Source organism: Nuphar pumila, chromosome 2, assembly GCF_984573655.1.
Source record: "Nuphar pumila chromosome 2, dmNupPumi1.hap1.1, whole genome shotgun sequence".
Classification (NCBI taxonomy): domain Eukaryota; kingdom Viridiplantae; phylum Streptophyta; class Magnoliopsida; order Nymphaeales; family Nymphaeaceae; genus Nuphar; species Nuphar pumila.
The window spans coordinates 12,598,317-12,612,991 of NC_143250.1; the positions used below are offsets into that span (position 1 = coordinate 12,598,317).

General features: G+C 36.0%; 1 protein-coding gene across 7 annotated transcripts in view; it reads left to right on the forward strand.

Moving 5' to 3' along the window:
• LOC149844792 (SAC3 family protein A-like) overlaps positions 1-14,675 on the forward strand; it is a 76,234-nt gene that overhangs the window by 17,850 nt on the left and 43,709 nt on the right. For 5 of the 7 annotated variants that reach the window (XM_089995280.1, XM_089995282.1, XM_089995278.1 and 2 more), the window contains exon 2: positions 2,229-3,102. In XM_089995280.1, coding sequence (XP_089851406.1) covers positions 2,302-3,102 — 801 coding nt within the window. In that variant the 5' untranslated portion in view covers positions 2,229-2,301. Of the gene's footprint in view, positions 1-1,275; positions 1,311-2,228; positions 3,103-14,675 lie in introns of all 7 variants that reach the window. The other 2 variants (XM_089995285.1, XM_089995279.1) reach the window with 2 other exon arrangements.

Sequence of the window (14,675 nt, forward strand, 5' to 3'; positions counted from 1 at the left end):
ATAGTGTGAACAAAACAACATGGGAAAAGGAAGACTAGATATCTACTCAGTATCCAAAATTCTCGCTTTGAGAATAAGGCGTGTTTAAGACGGGTGGATTGTTACAGACCTGCACCTACACGTCGGGTTCGTCCTGCCATATCCACTCCAGATTCGTCCAGCTGGAGTCTCCTCTAGATCCACTCCGGATCCACCCAGTTGGAGTCTTGCCTAACTGGGATTGCGTAGAAGATAGAGTCCCACATATCCTAGGACTGTCCTTAGAGTGGGACGCCCCCTAGAGTCCCATCTAAGGTGGATTCCCAGTTAGCCTAGGATTCTCTCAAGAGTGGGATGCCCCCCTCCCCCGAAGTCCCATCAAGGGTGGCATTGTAGATGTGTAGATGTTCTCTTTTTTGTTCTATAAATAAGTATGCATATTCTCCATTATTTTCAATGAGATTTATTGAGTTCAACCTCTAAATTTCGTTCTTGGTGTGTGTGATTGCTCCCCGAGGTAAAGACTTTGCTCCCTTGCCTCTCTTCCATGCCCGTCATCGACTCGAAGGGAATGCCTTTTCTCCTTTTCTTGCCGTTGACCCTCCATCCATCTCACGCTTTCCTATGTAGCCGACCAAGAGAGACGACTCTCTCTCTCTCTCACATCGCCACACGCCCCTCCTGCGTGTGGTGCACGCCTCTCTTTGGAGTCATGGACTTGTCTCTTCCCCTTCATGGTTCGAGTGATTGTGTCCTCGGCCTGGGACCTGATTCGGCTCCACGCTCGGCTACGTCAGCCTAATTGTGTCCTCCTCCCAAGGACATGACCTTGCCTTCTTCCCTGCTGCGCACCTACATGCTTGTTTGCCTACTTTCGTGGTGCGATTTGCTCAGTTGCGCCCCGCTCCGTGCGTTGGACCGATAGAACCGATCCACCCAGGGTTCGGGTTCTATCAAAGGGTCTTCTTGTCAAAATTGAAATTTGTAAAAGCGATCTTTCATTTCACCATATACGTTTTCTTTACTTGTTGGAGGCAGATGGTTGGCATTCTTTGTTTACATGTTTCCACATTGTCTGACTATCTGGTGCTTTAAGATAAGAGTTCATTGTAAACATTTATCACAATAACAATAAGTTCACTTTCACTTTTCCTATAATTACATCTTTTTTCCTTCCTGAATAACAGTGATATGTAACCACAGTAAAATGTTCATTGTAGGAATTTGTTGCCTTAATAATTAGTGCATTAGTTTTACTTGTGTGCTCATCGTGGTCCCTTTTTTACCTTGTTGCAGTGTGACAATAACTCCTGAGAAAGTTGGCCATTGTGGTAATGAATACCTTTATTTTTGGTCTCCTTTCTTTGTGTACTTGCGCTCATGGTTTTGAGATCCTTCTAGGAGAAATTGGAAGCTATCTATCCATTAAATAGCTGATGTAATTTGATTTGTTGAGGTGAAAAGTTATGTAGTCAGTGTTGAAAAATAGTAAAGGGAAATATAAATTTAATTATTACATAAAGAAAATACGTAATAAAAAAAACCTTTTTTAATTTCACAAGGAAAAAGGAAATTATGATATTTCTTTAGATATATTCCCATGCATTTTGATATTTCTGTTGTTTCCTTATTTTTTTGTGAGATTGTCTCTATATTTTGGAGGCATAGTTTCAATAATTCAAATGTTATGAAAAACATGGCAATTTTCTTGAGATAAACACAAGATTTTGGAGATAATTTTTGATATTTTTATTAGCAATATTGTGATGATGTCTTCAAAATTTAAAGAATAGTCATATTGGAAAAATTTATAAAAAGGGCTGTATCCTGCTGGTATCTAGTCTTATCCACGTGGGATGGATGATGGTGCTAACCTGTTGCTGTCGGTGATAGTTTATGATAAATACTATAGATGGTGGCTGTGATAATTGACGACGACAAAGAAGAGGAAGAGAGTGATGATGTAGTATGTTTGTGCATGCATGTTTTAAATAGAAAATTTCATTCAAAGTCCAGTACATAAAGAAAGATTAACAATTTGTCATCCAAACCAGTAAATTGGGTTTGTGAAATCTACATTTTGAGAACTATCATTTTAAAGTAATTTAACAATAAGTTTGTGTTACATTGTCATCCAATTGCTCCCTTGTTTTATTTTTTTTTCTGCATTTTCTAGATTGCTTTTTGAGGTCAATGCAATTTGGTTCTGCAATAATTGATGATTTTCCTCCTCTGCTATTAATGTGCAGTGTCAGTTTGTGGCCAAGGGGGAGTATGCTATTAGTTTCGTGAGATTTTCCAACTTCATCACGAGTCAGGTCCATGGCTGCATCCTACAATTTTGTCCACAAAACTGATACTGAATCAGCTGTGGGAAGTTTGCCATCAATATCTGGCTATAATCATGAACAGCTGACAGAGTCAGCAGTTTCAAGAGACCTTCACGATGGTTCCAGTGCTACATGCAACATATCAACTTCAAGTTTGACGCCAGCAAATGAATCACACAGTTATACTGGTTATGGCTATTACCCAAATTCCACCTACCCTTATGGATATGGCAATACAGGATATGAAAATTATTACTATGCCTATCAGCAGCAAGGAAATCATTCTTACTCTCAGCAAGTGGGAACATACCAAAACACAGGTTCTTATCAGCCTCTTAATTCATTTCCGAATGCAAACACTAGTCTGGGGCCATCAAGTTACTCAGGCACTTGCTGCGATCCTGCTGTTTATCAGACCACTGAAGGATACCAGAGTAGTGGCTATAATAATCAGAGCAGCTTGTGGAGCTCTGGTAATTGTGGAAATTACCCTTATCCAAACTACATGGCAGCAGATTCTAATGGCGCTCATGCTGCTAGTAGTAGTGGTGTGAGTCAGCATCAGTATCCACCACATTGTAATCCATGGGCAACAAATTATTACAGTCAAACTGCACCTGATGTAAGCTGTGCACCTGGTACTGAAAGCACATCGATTACTGCTACACCTCCTGTGAACTGTCCAATTCCAGGTGTGGGCAGTGGATATGCAGCTCCAAACACTCAGCCTCCACCACCTGGAACCTGTTCATCCTGGAAACCAGAATTCAACTTCCCTATAGCATCCGTCCAGGTTAGTTAGCTTTTGTATTTAGCTCCATGTGTGAAGAAGGAAAGAGTTCCAGCTAAGCTTGCCTCGTTTTCTTATTCTTCTTGTTAACAGCAGTAACAACAATGATAGAGTGACAGTATTGTCTCAACTGTCATTGTTCCTATTGTTGTGAATGTTATCATTTCTTATTGTTTATTCTGTTTTAGATTATTTTGTCTTTCAGTTTCTCTGCTTGCAGGTTTTCTTGTGCATTGTCCACTGGGGCTCTCAGAGTGCTTTTTCTTTGTTTCCTCTCTTAATGTTCTTAACAGGCCTAGTTCTTGTTTTGATTTATGTTTTTGTTTCTGTACATCAAGTGACTAACACTGGTGATTCAAACTTCATGTTTATCATTGGACTTTTTTAATGGATGGCATGATTGAGTTTCAAGATGATATCTGATATTGTAACATGAAACTTCCATTACTTATTGGCTGTTATTTTTAGAGGAAATGTTATTAAAGAATTGAATTAATGTTTGATGACTTTCCTCCTAATAGGTGCCTCTGCTTAGTTGGTGACTTTATATGCTACGATTAGTATTTTTGAGCAGTACCTTAAATTAAAAGGGTTTTGGATGGCTGTATGATTGTCGAGACCTTGCCCATTTGTATATCTGCATCATTGTCCTGTTATCGCTAGTAGGTTTCATTGTGAAGAAGTTATGGTGATGATCTTTTTTAAAAATTTGGCGTAGTTCCATTAAATATTATTAGCGCAAAATCCAGATACATTAAATACAATGGTTAACCAAAGAAAATCATTCTTAAACAGTAGAGAAAAATCTTTAGTACAGGGGGGCACTGGTATTGGAAGAAAAATTCTGCAAATTGCAGCATATCCTAATCCTTTAGAAAGCTCATGATGCCTCTGTCACAAGCAAATCAAGAATGTCTGTCTTTTAACTGGGCCTGTAGAAAACAACTTACAATTGTTTGTCTAACTTGTAACAGTAGAAGAATAAAATTGTAAGCGCCAAGCTTGGAGGAATTTACTGCAAATTAACTAGCTTTACTTGGCAAGGCTGTTAAATATTAGTGCTTGTTGTTTTATAAAGTTATGGATATTATTATTATGTCAACTTAAGGTTGTAAACTGTAATTTTGTTAGTATATTATCGTGTAAAATTTCTTAATGCTGAAGTTTCTTAGATGATGAAGCTCTAAATAACCTTGTTTGTAGCATATTTTGGTTGCTTTACATTCGGTGTTAGTTGTGATTGTTTTTGGATATTCTTTTTACTTTTGTAGAAGCAGCATATTTCTTTGGGTAAAGCAAAAGAAAACCAGAACGAGCATGTTACTGATCTAGGTGTGGTTATGGAACCTATCATAAATGTTAATGATGATAAATAATGGTGCATGGCATAATTTGTAATCATCTCATATATTGTAATAGGATGAACTGGTGAGATATATAGTGCAACAATGGCCAACAACATGCACATTATGAGGAATATTAAGTCTTGATCCTGCGAAAGGGAAGGACTATTATTAACCAGTTTCCATGATCTATGTGACTGGTGATAGAAATAGTGTGTTGCAAGAAAGCTGTAGGTTACTACTAGCATTGATCATAAGTTGAAACTTGGAGTATGAACTGCAATTCAAAGCTTGTGTGAATTGTTATATCTACATCGTACATTATTCTGGAAATTATGAATTGCAATTAGGTATCGACATAGAATGCTTGCCTAGTGAATCCAGTGGACATAGTTCATGACCAAGATATCAATTTTAGAAGCCTTCATGTCCGAGCAGACACATGGATGGCTGTCAGTCTATTTGCAAGAATAATCTCCTTGAAAAAGGGTGCAACAACTCAAAGAGGAGAAAATTTCACACAAATTTTATACTTCTAAAACTTCATTTCTGTGTATGTGCACTTGCCTTCGTGCAGCATGCAAAATTTGCACTAAAGAAGAGAAAAATGAAGTACTCTTCAAGGTGACACTGTTCCTTTGGGGTTCATTGAGGTTAGAACTTTGATGCATGAAGCAGTATCCATGTGTGTGTGCATCATTATATATGTATAATACTTCCAATTTCATCTCCGTGGAAGAAAAAAAACATTGGCAGTAGTTGAATCTAATTCTTTGCTTGTGAAGTGTAACATCTGGCTTTATATCTGATGATCTTCTTATATTGAAGCTGTAACTATAAGAAGCTAAAGAAGGTTAGGCGGTAGGATATGAAAGGATGACAAGTAATGTTGTATTATCTTTCATCTAATTTAAAAAGATAATATGGTATACCATGGATAATAGATGGGATCTTGATTTCATCATTGCTTGAGTGTAACGACCCCAACTCATACCCCTTGAAAATGCGGATTTTTTTTTTTAAAACCATTGCGGAAAGCTTTCAAAAAACACGGGGCCTTTACAGTTCCACTCCCAATTGGATAAAACAACAAACCACAATAGAGCTTACAATTATCATCCGTACCAAACCAAACAAAACCTTTATTGAATAATAAGTGATAAGTCTCGAGACAATTGTATAAATGAAGAATTTAGAGTGTATAAATACTTATATGAAAAAGGAAAGTAAAGAAGACTGAGTTGCGCTGTCCCCCTATGAACTGTCTAGCAAAAGCGTGACACACGCAGCTCTCCCAGAAGCTAGTTGTTTCACTGGTCTCCTGCGACTGCGAAAAACCATAAAAAAGGGTGCCAGAAATTCGAAGAATTCTGCGTACGAATCCCGCTAATGAAATTTATAAGCATAAAGAATACAAATAAGATTTTATGCAATAATTCAGAGAAATGCAATTATGACAATTACATAATTCAATTAAGCATTCATGTAACATGGAACATTTATTAAGCATAAAGGAACATTAATCAATAACAGGGATCACAATTTAAGTAAGCAAGACATTTAACATGCTTTAAGGAACAAATTATACATTCACCAACATTCAACATATAAGGAAATAAGTAAATATGCATAATCTAGTGCATAACATGAATATGCATGATTTATGTGCAATGTGATCATTGCAATTTTTTTTCTCGTTAATTTTTCCTCTATTTTTTTCTTTCTAACCTCTATTCCTTTTTTGAAGGGGAATAAAAGATAGAAAAGTAGACAGAAGAGAAAACAAAAAGAAAGAAGAGAGGAACTCTTTTACAAAGGTCTCACTTGACCTTAATTTTGAAAATATTTTGAAATTACTCGCTTTCGTTTTTGAAAATTTGCGAAAAAATGGAGAGACGAGATTCGCTCATCAGTACGAGGTTCGACCGTTCCTGGCGCCTTTACCAGGGGTAATTGAACCAAGGATCGAACTTATGTCTTTTGCTTTGCATAAATAATATCTAAGAATTTATTGTAAGTCTAAAATGCACAAAGAATCATGCTTGTGCAATGCGAATACAAAGATGTATGCTTTTGAGAAGAATAATTTTAGAACTTTTGGGATTATCCAAGTGATTTTGAAATAAGTTTGGAAATATTTTGAAGAAATGGTTTTGAAAATTGATTTGGGAAAAGTTAGATTTTGAATCTAACTTAGAACTTGAAATAGATCTAGAAGAAGAGACTTGAAGTTCTAAGCCTTGGAATAATAAGAGATTTGAAAATAAATCTTGAATTTGAAGAAATGAAGAGAAAAGAAGATTTTGGAACTAAGATAGAATTCTGAAGTCAAAGTGAAGTTTCAAAGTTAAAATAAACTTTGACTTTGAATTTGTTTCTCAAAAATCGATTTTGGAAATGAAGTTTTGATCTAGAGATGGGAAATGGATTTGGGAATTGGATTTGAACATCAAGATGGAATTTCGAAAATGAGATTTGGGTTTTAGAAATCTAGATGGAATTTGTCAATATGGGTTTTTGAAATGGAATTGATTCTGGAATTGGAATCAAGTTGAAAAAATGGAATTGAATTTGAAAATCTCAAATTCAAGATGAAATTGGATTTGAGATCTGGAGTTCAAGATGAAATTGGATTTGAGAAATCCAGATGGAATTTGAAGATGGATCAGTTTCAGATAGAACTTAGAAAATGGATTTGAGAAATCCAGATTAGATTTGAAAATGAGATTGGATTTGAGAAATCCAAATGGAATTCAGAAATAGAATTGGATTTTGGAAATCCAGATGGAACCTGGAATTGGATCTGAGAAATCCTAAATCGATTTGGAATTTGGAAAGGAAAGGATGATGGAATTTGGGAGAAATTGATTTTCAAAGCAAATACCAAGTTTTGATCTTTAAAATATGATTTAGGTTTTAAGAGATAAGAGACTTGGAATTTTGGAATTTTGGAATTTTGAGAAAAGAACAAAACTTGAATTCAGACTTGAATTCTGAAATCAGAAAATGATTTGGAAGATTTGGGAATTTGAAGTGAAGAATAAAGAATAAAACTTGATTTTCGAAATCAGGAGATGAACTTGGAATTCCAAAGTTGAATTGAACTTTGAAATTTGATCTTAAATATTGAATTGAATTTGAAATTGAATCCTGATCTTGGAAATGAATTTGAAATTTCAAAGTTTGAATTGAACTTTGAAATTTGAAATTTGATTTGAGTTGAAAATTGAATTTTGAATGTAGAAATGAATTCGAAATTTCAAAGTTGAATTGAACTTTGAAATTGAAGTCTGAACTTTGAAAGTAAGATAGAATTGTAAATAGAAAGATGAATTTGAATTTACGGATAAGAGTTGAAGATTGATTTGAGAAATGAGGAAGATATATCTTAAAATCACTTGGATTTTGAAGATAACTTTAAATAATTTGAAGAATGATGAACTTTTATCCTAAATGATGAATGAATTAAAAGAATTTTGAAATTGAATTTGAAAAACATATTTCATTCTTTTGGAGAATTAAAATAAGATTAAATATATAATACATTCCTGACTATGGTCATAGATGTATTATAAAAATGATCTGTATTTGAATTTAGATAAAGAATAAAATACATTTTGGTGCCTTTACAGGGTTTGAAATGAAATTAATTTTCAATATATCCTGACTATGTCCATTGATATATATTTTAAGTTAATTCACAAGTCAAACTCTAATAAAAGGAAGAAAATTCAAAAAATATGATGATTTTTGAAGGAGACCCAGTGTGGATCCAATGGTATTCTATAAAAGATAAAAATTCTAAGCATTGTCCGCATTTTGACTATGACTGTCAGTGTGGATCATTTGCTTAAAATTTAATTATCTCTTATTAGAATGGTTCACGTTCCATTCGTGTTTCACCATTGTGGATTTTTGAGAAATAAGAAGAAAATAATATGATACAAGTAATTTTATGCTCATACCTTCTATTCTAATACTGAAAAGTAAATAATTCTCATTATCATCTAGCTATTACCATTCTGAGATTTGAAATTGGAATTACAATTTCTAAGCTAAGGAAGGAAATGACATTTTTCATACACTTCCTACAAGAACAAAGTTAGCATGAAACAAAAGAAACTAAGGGATTGCACTAGAATTAAAGTGCATATGATGATGTCTAAGTATAATGCATGAACTAGTGAGGAGATGCATCTATATTACCTAAATGTAATACACGAGCAAGAAAAATGCACAAGTAATACCTAAGCTTTGTACATAAATCTATTGGAAGATGCAAATATGGCACCTATGTATCATATATAAACTAATGAGAGAATGCACTCATGATACTTATATACTATGCATAAGTTTGGTGGGAAGATGCCTATACATGCTTGCCTCATATCTATATTATTGAAAATGTGCATGAAGATACAGAAAACACAGATCTATGTGAACATGAAATGCATGAACAGGAAAATATACAACAATATGGGGTACATGAATGCAGGGGCTAAATGCATGTGGGTGTGGGATTGCGCTGAAGATAGTGCAGAGGATATGCCATATGATGCTGAAGGTGGGATGATAATGTAGATGCAGGAAAAAAATGCAAGTGGATGTGCAGCAGTGAAGTGCGTGCAAGGTATAGCAAGTCTGTGAATTTGAGTTAAGCTGTGAAGCAGCAAGCTGGAGAGTTGCTGCAATGTGGTGAGTAAATGGTGCTGATAGGTGGTGAGGTGGAAGTGTTGGTGTGCTGAATGCTATGTGTTGGTAGAGATTGTAGCATGATTTCAACGATGGACCTAATGGTGAAGCTGCTGGAACCCTATGTGGTAGGTGATGTGGAAATCTAGTGGGAAGTATTATTATAGATGCTGCCAATGATGGGCAGCAAACGAAGGAAACTGTAAGTGGGCTGGGGCTGTGAGAATGTATGGTGGCAGGTAAGGTATGACTGTGTTAGGTGACAGTAGTAGCATGAGTGCAGGAAATGCATACAGGTGTGAAACAAATGCATAAGAATAAATGAAAATGCAGGGGTGGCTGTGAAGGGATGATACAACGAATATGTGTGCAGCTGAGTGAAGGTGAAATAGCATAATGCTGCCAGTGCAAGTGATCAGTGAGGGAGGGGATATGCTGTAACTCTTCGTAACAGGGTGCTGCGCCTGATCGGGAACGTAACCATAATGATCAAAGAAAATGAATTTCTTTAACAGGCCTAGGTTAGATCCTTCTGGATGATGCTTCTTATCCAACAAATCTTGGCAATCACCAATCATCTTTTCTCTTTGCATTACTGATGCATCTGTAGCCTTTCCACTGGAGAGATACGCAGAATAAGCTTCAAACAGGTTTTCTGCTGTAGCAAAACCATAAAAGCTAGGATCAAACTTGTTAAGTTAGCTCTCAAAATCCCCTTTAAGATTAGCTATCTCAATGCACTCTGCAAGACCATCTGGCTACTTGATGAAATGGCTTCTACTGTTCGTAAATTTGGGGATTCCCATGTACTCCTGGATCGGTGGCTTTAGACAAGGGCATGCCCTTAAAACCCAAACCCTTTTGAAGCAGGATTAGCCGATGAAGATGGGCAGCTAACATAGGAGGTGTATATTGCAGGGGAAATGTGCAATAGGGAGTGTGAGTGAATCTGACAAATAAGAGTGCACAGGGGGGAATGAAGGGATGGTGATATACAACAAGAATAAAGTGCTGAGGCTGGAAAGGTTTTTGTGAGCGCAAATAGGTGCAGGGTACTGTTGTAGCAGGTGTGAGTTGGGTAGGTGCAACTGCTGTAGGTAAGTGAATGCATGACAGATTGTAACAAAAATTTTTTGGAAATTTTTCTTAAGTTTGGAATGCAAAATTTTGATAACAGAAAGTTTTCACGATGTTCTACGATGTCCCCTAGCAGGTTCAGCAGCATTGATATTTAGCCTCCAAAGGCAGGGACTAAGAAATTACAGCACTATTTCCCTCTTTTTTTTTACCCAAAAGTACTGAATGAATACTCAAACTCACTGCTAGCCCTGTCACACATAGGAGCATACACATGTATGTAAAGGCATCAGAAAATAGGTGATCTTGCAACTGCATTATTGAACTTAATGATGTTAATCATACAATGATCAACTACATTGAACCTGATATAGGATGTATATGCACACTAGACTACGTGCCTAGATGCAATTGCTTGATGGTACATAGCATAAAGCTAAGTTAGCAAATTCACAAATTTGATGCTAAAAAGGGAGAACAATATGCTGAAGGCAGTTCTGGTATAATGTAGATGAATGTGTTACCTTATTTGCAGGCCACTTGAAGCTGGAACTCAAGGATCCTAGAGACTAATGTAGGGGCAAATACAAAATCCAGACGAGCCATTTGATTGAGCTGTTACAGATAACTTCGAAGTGTAGTCAAGTTCATCAGTGATCTCTTGAAGCTCAAACAAGACAAACATTGGAATCAAGACCATCTGATCACTAACTTGGATTCCAGCCATATGTGGCTTGAATCTGCGGATTCTAAAACCCATGCTAGTAGAATAAGTTAGCAAACAAATTCCTCTGGGGTATGATCAATGATAGACAAACCCAATTCAGCAAGCTCAATAACAACATGACACACAAAAGATGAATATAACTGGCCCCAGAAGATTGAGACAGATGATCAACCTTTCTAAGTAAAATAGAGGGTTACTGTATATCTAATTACTAAATTTAACGCTATTTACTGATCTTCCCCTTGGAACGGCAACACATAGAACTCTTGAAGTTCCAAAAGAGATGTACGATGGTTGAGGTTCGCTTTCACGCTGTTGATGGGATGCAGGGATACTGGATGCATAAAAGTAACTAATGAAAGTGATAAGAACGTGAGATGCAATGGAGCAATCGATGTATTATAAGATCAAATGAGAACTAATGATGCAAGCAATGTCTGAAACTAGTGATGCTAGATAACACTTACAGGACCGACCCAACATGTATGGGAATCTGGTTTAGATGAAAAAAAAATGTCGTGAAAATATAGATCTAGATGAAGATCTGATAGGGATGAGGGGGGAGGAACGATAAAGTTTAGAGATAGCATGTTCAAATTGTGAATTGCAGCAATATGAAATCACCAAAATGGATGACATCGCCCCAATCACCAGTTGCAGAAACATAATTTCAGAGGATAAAGGTTGCCAGGATAAATATCATCTTCAAATTATAAATGGCAAAACGTAATCTCAGGAAAAGAAAATCACTAAGACGAATTGGCACTTTAAATCGCGATTTATTGAAATGTGATATCAGGAAATGCAAATTGCTAAGACGAATTGATAATTTCAAATTGCAAATTTCAGAAAAATAAAGAGCATAACAGAGGGCGGTAAATGAGAGCTCATGAAGTAAGAAAGCAGATTGTTCAAACGAGATACCACATTTGGCTTACCTTTACGAAAAAAAGGAAGAACATAAGATTGTAAAGCTATAAACTAATTGTAAACAAAATAATGAAAAACAGACGCTAACATCTGTCATCAAAAGATGGAATACATTATAAACAAGAGCAAATGTTGGAGGATTACTGGATTTAGCGTGAGACAGTATGAAAAATGCTCAAAACAGGAAAATCTAGAGTTAAATTATAAAGAAGGGAAAGAAAAAGGAAAAAAAAGTGTTGGAACACATACGTTCCATTGCTGTTGCACTGTGTAGTCCGATTTGCTATATGCAAATCGGATTTACAGGGTGTGCATTAATAGGGACAAAGCAAGAAAATCAAAAGGGAATCCGAATCAGAGGGAAAAGAAATCTTTACCCTGGCTTGCTTGGATTCTGAAAGAAGGAGCTCCCTCTTTTCCTACCATGGAAATCCTCTTCCGCTGAAGAAGAAGAGGGAAAGCAGCAGGGGAAGAAGCAAGGAAAACTAAAGAGAGAGAGAGACTCGATCATGTAAAGGTGAAGAGGTGATAAGAAGAAATGCGATGGAGAGGTGAATGGCGGATATCAGACATTATCCAAACAAGAGATCGAATACAACAAAGGATAAGATATAGACCTCCGGGATCAAAATGAGAAAAGAAACGGAATACAAATATGGAAAATCTATAAATCAAATGCATCAACTCATGCTTTCATGAATAGAATAAGGGTCTCAAAGTTGATACAACCAGATGGGATTTACAGGAAAATCAATTACGAGGAAGAGAGAAAGGAAAATGAATAGATTCAACAATTCTAGAATAAATGAAGTGCTTTTCGATGCTATTTAAAACGGGAAAATCAAAATATAGATGACAACTAAAATAAGTAGCAGAAAAGAGCAGGAAATTGCATAATGAAAACGAAAAGTAGGAAAATCGGATATAAACAGATAATTGACCAAAAACCAGAGAAAATTCAATAAACGTAAAAATTAAATGTCGGAACGAATGTTCCGTTGTTGTTGCACAGGGGTGGGTTGATGTTGCACAAACAACTCAACACCACCGGGAGTGCTGTAATGAAGCCACGATAGGAAAAATTTCAAAGGAAATTAAAGAAGGGGAAATTAGAGGAAAGGAGAATGGCGACTTACCGAATTACTTCGCTTTGCAGAGGGATCAGAGGAAGCTTCCCTCTTCTTTCGTTGAGATTCTTTCCGATGAAGAAGAGAGAGAGGGGAATGAAAGGAAAGAGGATCAGAGGGAATGCAGTGGATCAAGAGCCAATGGTCGATGGATGCCTGAAAGGAGAATGGCGCAAATGGATGATTGACCCCCTCCCTGCGGTCTCTCTTTTATAACGAGAGGCCGTTAGGATTTTTCAAATCGGGTCTGGAAAGTTTTGAAAAATTTTAGAAGCGCTCCTTTCAAAAGTTCTCTTAAAAGAGGTTTTAAGCAAAAGATGTTTTTAAAAGGAGGTTTCTAAAACCAATTTTTTTGTATTTTCTTTTTGTATTTTCATTTTTTGTTCTGTTCTTTGTATTTTCTATATTTTTTGTGCTTTTGAAATAAAACTCTAAAACTATGGGAAAATAAGGGGTTTTAAACTATTTTTGTAAAATTTAAAAATATTTACAAGATGGGTTTTCTGAGAATTCGGGGTTAAACTTTGGAAATTTCTTCAGAAAACAGGCTTGAACCCAAGGTTTTGAGGAAATATTTGAGTTTTGGTCCTCAAATTAAGGAATATAGAACAGTGGATCCAAATGGATACCGGATGGACTGTCTGAGCCATTTTAAGATTATTTTTGTATTTTTATAATTTCGTTTTGAAAATTGGATAACAGGGCTCAGAATTGGATTTTGATACTAGATCCAGATCTGAAATTGAGTTAGATATAGAAAATGGATTTGGATTCCAGTGAATACAAGAAATAAGTGGAATTTTGATAAAAAACTGACTCAATTATTCAGAAAATGGGGGCCAAGGGCAAAAAAGGAATTTTTATAAATTTTTGAAAAATTTGGGGTGTTCACAAATGCATGAACACTTTATTATCTTTCATTAAAGTTTTTCTTTTTTCATATGCATCCTCTATTAAATGCATACAATTTAAGATTTTTTTATTTTTCGTTGCCCGCAGATACACCAAACGAGTATAATTTTCTGAGGTCAAGTAAGGTTCTCAAGGTAACTTAGCACACAAGTTGTATTTTATTACTGGGTTCCAAACTTAGCCCTCGATCGAATCACCTTCGGAACATTAGACCTCCAGATCTAATGACGGGACACTAAGGACCTTCACATTCAATAATGTCACTTTTTTGGTATAGCAAAACAACAGTTGTGTCGAACACACCACCCCCAGGTAAAGTGACAGACTCTCCCTAAAACCGTGGTCAGGAGAAAGAACCTTAATATCGGGTTCAGGGGTAATAAGTAAAGCACACAAAGTTTTTTTTATCCTTGTGGTCTCCCAAAATCGAATCTAAGATGTCTATTCTTTCGATGAGAGATCTCAGATAGTATATTACACTGTTTTTATTCATTATCTTTTTATTTAAAAGTTATTTATTAAGTTTTGCAATTCAGCATGCAAAAGCAAAAACTCGCATCTACACCTGCGAGAGTCATCACGGGACCACCGCCCATAGAAAATCATAGAACAGTGTAAACACAATGCAATAAAAATAAATATGATCTTAACGATGCATGTAAAAGTAAGTAAAGAAAGATCGTCTAGTGCTCGAGGCTCTCCCGGCCTACGATGATTCACTTGTATCATCGATGCACCATATGCAAATATCATAACAATATGCCATAA